We start from the raw sequence: 7,322 nt of genomic DNA, 5'->3' as shown, positions 1-7,322 counted from the left end.
GTAGGGGGGCATGGGGATGGGAGAGGCAGAGGTTTTTGGCTGAAGAAATTACCACACAGAATAATAGGACACTTCACCCATGGGACATTACTTATGAATAGTGTGTCCTGGGGAAGTCCTGAGGGGATATTATATGCAAAGCAATAAACAAAAAAAGACCCCTGCCCTCGTAGGGCTTATAATCACTGCACTTATTAAATATATAAATTTTAAAGCAGGTTAGAAAGTCCTAAATGTTAGGAAAGGAAAGGGGCAGCAGGAGTGGAGGGGCAGGAGGTGTGTTGTAATTTTAAATAGGGTAGTCAAGGAAATTTCATAAGGAGTCATTTGAGCAAAGCCCTGAAGGAACTGAGTGACTTAGCTATAAGGATCTAGGAAAAAAGCATTTCAAGCAGAGGGAATTTGAAGTATCAATACTCTTGAGTGATTTCAGGCATAAGCTTGTTCACTTATTTTTCTGGCCCACAATGATTTAAAAAAGCAGGGTAGGTTGAGAGCAGGAAAAAGGTAAGAGTTAGCAAAAAAGATACACAAATACTGCAAAATGCCAATTCAGATAAAGAAAACAGCTCATAAACCTCAAAAGCACCTGAAGGCATCATTGTGTTTACAACCTAATATACCTGATATTCCTGGTGACAACCCTGAATCTTCCAGTAAAAGTTAAATTACGTTCCATGTATGCTGCTAAAGAAGGCAGGTAAGTATGTAATTTTCGAGATTCCCACTAATGGGTAGACATTTATAAAAATCTGGCCTTTAATACAAATCTGAGAAATTTAAATACGTGGAAAGCCTCTCCATTCAGTGAATCTAGGCGTAAGATGCATTATTGTATACTAATGATATGGTGTCTGTCTTAGGGTCTTGCCCAAGTTCTTCCCCCAAAAAGAAAGATCTGCAATCAGGTGAGTGGTCTCTACCTAGACTGCTGGGTTTGGAACTGGGATAGGACGGAGGATGGAGGCTAGGGAGGACTCAGGTCCTCGGAACGGATGGGAGTTTAATGATGATAAGATGAGAACCGGAGGAATGGGACACGGAGAGTTCTACATGTCCATCTCTCTTCTTTCTGTAGTGTGTGGACGACCTGTATACTCAGGCCGTGTTGTGGGTGGCCAGGATGCTGTTGCAGGGCACTGGCCTTGGCAAGTCAGCGTGCGCTTGGGCCAGAACCATGTCTGTGGAGGGTCTCTCATCAGTGACAGGTGGATACTGACAGCAGCACACTGCTTAAAAAAGTGAGTCCTACTGGGGACTAGCACACAGATAGGTTCTCAGTAAATACTTGAATGATTTCATGAATGAACCAAAAGACAAATCAAAGTGGTAAGATGAGTCGGCGTACCTGGGTGGATCAGCCAGTTAGACTGAGCCCTGAGTCGGGCTCCATGCTCAGCGTGGAGTCTGCTTGAGATTTTCTCTCTCTCCCTGTTCCTCCCCCTGCCTGCACTTCTCTCTCTCTAAAATAAATAAATAAATAAAATCTTAAAAAAAAAAAATGAAAGTGGTAAGAGGGGGAGGCAGAAGGAAACCCTACATCACCTTGGACTAAGGATAGAACAAAGAGGTAGAAAAAGAAATGACAGAGATAGGCACTATATTAGAAACTTCTTCTTAGTTTGTGCCTAATCATTTCCTAAACATCAGCCAGGGAACTCTGTCTTGAGCTCTTCTGGATCACAAACACAATCGGAGCTCTCTCAGAGCTCCTGCTCTAAGAGAAGCAAGGTGCCATGTGGAGAACAGTCCTAGGGAGAGGCTCATGTGAAACTAATGTCTCCAGCCAACAGCTAGTGAAGACTTGAAGCCTGCCACCATAAGGGGGTTTGGAAACAGATCCTCCCAGAGTCAAGCCTTGAGATGACTGTAGCCCAACTCGATTGTAGCCTCGCAAGAGATGAGGCAGAAGCACCCACCGAAGTCACACCTGATTCTTGACGCCCAGAAACTGTGAGATAAATGTTTGTTTTTTTAAGCCTCTAAGCTTTGTGGTAACTTGTTATGCAACAACAGATAAGTAATATATATAGAAATCAAAACAGCAGGACTTTTCAATAACAATACCCAAAGCTCAAAGAAAATACAGAACAAGAACTTCAAAATGCTGGGAAAAAATTATTTCCAACCCAGAATTCTACCCATATGCAAATTATTGATCAAGCGTGGTTCTTAGAAACAAGACATTTTCAAATATACAAAGCAGCAAAAATATTACCTCTCATGCACATTTTCTCAGGAAGCCATAGCAGAATGTGCTTCACTAAAATCAAGGAGAGAAAAACAAGAAAACATGGAATAGAGAAAAAAGGGGGATATAACCCAGAATAGAATCCCCAAGAAAATGGGAGAAAATACAGGACAAAACTCTGGCCATAAGCATATAAGAGGAGACCAGGGAGACAGGAGACAACAAAAGAAAGAGTGGTTAGGGAGAGAGGAAAGGAGAAACAGCAACAAATCAACCCTAGTCCAAGTTGGAAGTAGCCTGGTTCATTCTAGGTCCATTACATCCTTTCTTCCCTAGACACTTGGTGCTATACATAGGCAGCTTGTTCCCACCCAGCTGTAACACCTAAGCCTGCTCCACTTTTAGTCTTCTTTTTCTATTCCCCTTAGGAACTGGATTCCTTTGTTGTATACTGTACAGCTGGGATCGATTCAGATAGACCAACCAAGTCAAAGTGTGAAGCATCGTGTGTTCAAAATTATTATCCATCCCCAAACTCAACATACAACTGCAGACATCGCCTTGTTGAAACTGGTCTCTAGAGTCACCTTTACCTCTTTCATCCTGCCCATCTGCTTGCCCCGTATCACAAAGCAGGTGAAAATTCCAGCCTCTTGCTGGGTGACTGGATGGGGAAAGGTTAAAGAAGGTGAAGGTGAGAATGGGTAAAGAAAGGGGTTCTTTTATCCATCATCCTCTTTGTACCCACTCCAGAACATTTGCATTCTAGGTATACCATTACTATGGCAAATATTTTTTAATAAACCCCAACCTATTGATATTATCTGTAAGTCTTCAAATAAGATGTCTTTTTCACATTTATTATGTTTTTTAGATCCTGCTTAGAGTCTAGCTAAAGCTGCAAGAGCAGATACTAACAATTTGAACACATAATTACTTCTCTGAAACAAAGGTTAACAAACCTGATCTAAAGTCTGGAAGAGTCTAGTATTTTTGAAAATCTGTTCTTAAAGTGTTGTGTCAACTCTTTCCCAGGAGGAGTGAGGACAAGAAATGATCTGGGAGCAGAAAAACAGGAAAGGAAGAAGTTTTAGAGTATTTCAAATACTCGTATCTTTATTGAATCAAACTGTATCAGAATTTCTCTTTATTTAAAACACGAGGAATACCCCACACTGGCACATTAGAAAAACCTTAAAACAAATAGAAATAATTTTGAATTATCCATTGTTTCAGATTAAATTTACCAAAAATATTCTTGTATTAGCAAATATGATTAGAAAGTGACTGTATTCTGCTTTCGGATTCTCATTCAGAGATTTCTGCAAATCATGACTGAATTTTGCCGTTGCAACTTTCCAGATTGCTTTTCCTTTCACTCCTGTCTGTCTTTACAGATACCGATTACCCCTCCATCCTCCAGGAAGCAGAAATACCCATCTTTGACCGCCAGACCTGTGAAAAACTCTACAACCCAATCGGTTCCATACTGCCAGAATCAGAACCAGTCATCCAAGACGACGAGATATGTGCTGGTGATACAGCTAAAATGAAGGATACTTGCAAGGTTAAGGTTTGCTCTTGAATTTTTTTTTTTAATATGAGACTTTAATTTTGACCCAGGTTTTCCTGAATGTAAACAACAGTACACTGGGAATCAGGAGACAAAGGTTCTGACAATAATTCTTGTGTTACGCTGGTTCCATGCTGCCAGAATCAGAGCCCGTCATCCAAGACAACGAGGTATGTGCTGGTGATACAGCTAAAATGAAGGATACTTGCAAGGTTAGGGTTTGCTCTTGAATTTTTTTTTTTTAATATGAGACTTTAATTTTGACCCGGGTTTTCCTGTATATAAACAGCAGTAGACTGGGAATCAGGAGACAAAGGTTCTGATGATAATGCTTGTGATACGCTGAATTACCGATGAATTTAACCTCTTCAACTTTTGATCTAGAGAAATAATAACTTTTGGTTACTGGGTTTTCACAGACTTGTATATTTTTATAAATATATTAAGAGGTTGACACAGAACTGCCAACTTTATTTTTTCAAGTAAGAACATTTCACTCTATATTAAAAGATGTCATTCCACTGTCTCCTGATCCTAACTGTCCAATGAAGACTCGTCCATCATTTTTGTCTTCCTCCATTGAGTGTGGGATGTGTTGTTTTGCTCTGGCTGTTTTCAATATATTTACCTTCACATTTGATTGTCAGAATGTGATGGGGCACCTGGGTGGCTCAGTAAGTTGAGCATCCAACTCTTGGTTTCAGCTCAGGTCAGCAGGGAGTCAGCTTGGGATTCTCTCTCTCTTTCCTTCTGCCCCTCCCTTGCACATGTGCATGCTCTCTCTCTCTCTAAAATAAATAAATAAATCTTAAAAAAAAAAAAAAGAAGTTTGAATGTGATGTGCTAGGTGTAATTTTCTTTGTATTTATCCTATTTAGGATTCATTGTTTTTTTAAATCTAATCTGTTCTTTTATCTTTTATCAAAACTTGAGAATTTTTTCATTCATGACTTCTTCAAATATTCTGCCTCATTTCTCTCTCTTCCTCTTCTAGTTGAAAGAGAAAATGTAGGTTACACCTTTTGATTTTTTTCACACAGTCTCTGATACTGTTTTATTTTTACCTTTCTCTGTTCTTCAAATTGGATACTTATAAATTAATCTATATTCAAGATTACCTCTCTCCTGTCATCTACATTTTAGTGTTAGGTTCATCTAGTGAAAGTTTTCTTCACATATTTTCACATATTTTATTTTTTAGTCCTAGAATGACCACTTGGTTTTATTTCCTTTCCCTCTCTCCCCCTCCTCCTCCTCCTTCTCTCTCTCTCTCACACACACATACACACACTTTTCTCTATCTCTGCCATGATGTCCTATTTGTATATTCATTATTTGCAGTCAAACAACAATGGAACACGGTTTGACACCCACTAGGATGGCTATTATCAAAATAGATAATAACAAGAGTTGATGAGGATGTGGATAAATTGGGACCTTCAGACTCCTTCTGGGAATGTAAAATGGTACTGCTCTGGAATTACTATTCTTCAAAAGGTTATATACAGAGTTACCATATTACCCAGGAATTCCACTTTAGGTATACACCCAAGAGAAATAAAAACATGTCCACAGAAAAAATTATGCATGAATATTCATAGCAGCATTATTCATAATAGCCAAAAAGTGAGAATAATCCAAATGCCCACCAACTGAGGATGAGATCAACAAAATGTGGTATATCCAAATAACGGAATAATTTTCAGCCATAAAAAGGAATGGAGCACTGATAGATGCTACAAGGATGAACCTTGAAAACGGAATGTTAAGTGAAAGAAGCTAGACACAAAAGATCATATATCATATGGTTCCATTTATATAGTATGTCCCGAATATGCAAATTCATAGAGGCAGAAAGCAGATTACCAGCTGGCCTAGGGCTGAGAGGAAATGAGGGTGACTGTTAATGGGTATGGGGTTTCTTCTGAAGGTGATGAAAATGTGGTGATGGTTAAACAACATTGTGAATATACTAAAAACCATTGAACTGTACACTTTAAATGGGTGAATTGTGTAGTATATGAATTATATCTCAATAAAGCTGTTAGAAAAAGAGACAGCAAGATTGAAAGACAAACCATCAACTACTATCACTATCATTTTACATAAGAAAAGATTATTTTAACACTAAAAAAAGGCAATAAGAACCTAAGAATAGAAAAATAAGGACAGTTCATTCAACTGAAATAAATTTACCTTTAGGGAAAAAATTCATCACATTAATTTCTCTTTTTTATCACAGATATAACTACTGATATATTTAGCTAAGGTCTCTGCCAATTTCAAATTGTAGGATTCTAGAAATCCCATGATCTTCCCCTAATGCAGTAAGAAGTCCAGCTCCCTCTAGAGTTCTCCAGCTCCATGGGTTCCATTGCCCCATTCTAAGGAACTCTCCACCTCTTGTGACCACTTTCCTCTTCAAGGTCCCTTTTCACTACACTCACGACCTTTATCTTTTCTCAGGGTGATTCTGGAGGACCTCTGTCATGTCATATTAACGGTGTATGGACCCAGATAAGACTAGTAAGCTGGGGAATAGGCTGTGCTGAATCTCTCCCTGGAGTCTACACCAGCGTGATCTACTATCAAAAATGGATTAAGACCACTATCTCAAGAGCTGAGGTCTTGGGTGCCAATAATTTGGACTTACCTGACTTCCTGTACCTTACTGTACTGCTCTCTCTGGCTCTGCTGGGACCCTTCTGTGCCTTTGGGCCTAACACTGTACCAGGAGAGTATACAGTATAGCTAAAGCCACTGGCCAAGTACAGGGTCAGGGTGGGAAGACACAGAGATTAAGCCCCAGGAGCAGAGAACTCACAGAGAGTCGCTAGGAACCCTGGATTACTTCATTAAAATAATTAGAAATGATTTTGGTTTTGAGGTTCTTTATTCTAAAAGTATGTTTTAGGGGTTGGAATGTGAGTAGCTGAGAAATAAGGCTGCCGCTTCTGTGCACGGCATTCTTTGTCCCTGACTATGAATCTTACAAGGCAAGAAAGGTACCTTCTATGAATAAGTAATTATGGACACAAATAAATGGCTACTGGAGAAGAGGGCAAGAAAAGAAGTATCTGTGAAGGCAAAGGGAAAGTCCTCAGGAAATATATTAAGAGTTTACTTGGGGGCACCTGGGTGGCTCAGTTGGTTAAGCGTCTGCCTTCGGCTCAGGTCATGATCCCAGGATCCTGGGATTGAGCCCTGCATCGGGCTCCCTGCTCAGCAGGGAGCCTGCTTCTCCCTCTCCCTCTGCCTGCCGCTCCCCCTGCTTGTGCTCTCTCTCTCTTGCTCACTCTCTCTCAAAAATAATTAAAAAAAAAAAAAGAGTTTACTTTGGGTCCATGGCTTGCATTATGGGCTTCTTGTCTATATTACTCACTTCCTCTCCTAACCTATACTTTGCCTCTGCAAGGAGTCAAATAAAAAATGTGTATATATAATTCATTTTTCTGAAATTTTTACTTTTTGAAATACCAATGTGACCTACTACCAAAAAATGGATTAATGCCAGGATCTCAAAAGCTGAGGTCTTAGGTTTCAATAATCTGGACCTGC

General features: G+C 39.6%; 1 protein-coding gene across 1 annotated transcript; it reads left to right on the top strand.

Moving 5' to 3' along the window:
• The first annotated feature begins 960 nt into the window (after positions 1-960).
• PRSS48 (serine protease 48) lies at positions 961-6,601 on the top strand. Its single transcript, XM_081812867.1, is given in 5 exon segments — positions 961-1,241; positions 2,620-2,885; positions 3,589-3,758; positions 6,231-6,494; positions 6,497-6,601. Coding segments are annotated over 5 exon segments (1,086 nt in total).
• Positions 6,602-7,322: the final 721 nt, after the last annotated feature.

Source organism: Leptonychotes weddellii, chromosome 2 (assembly GCF_054177405.1).
Source record: "Leptonychotes weddellii isolate Sample4059 chromosome 2, ASM5417740v2, whole genome shotgun sequence".
Lineage (NCBI taxonomy): Eukaryota > Metazoa > Chordata > Mammalia > Carnivora > Phocidae > Leptonychotes > Leptonychotes weddellii.
Note: the sequence above shows the minus strand (reverse complement) of the source record. Positions and strands in the feature narration are given on the sequence as shown.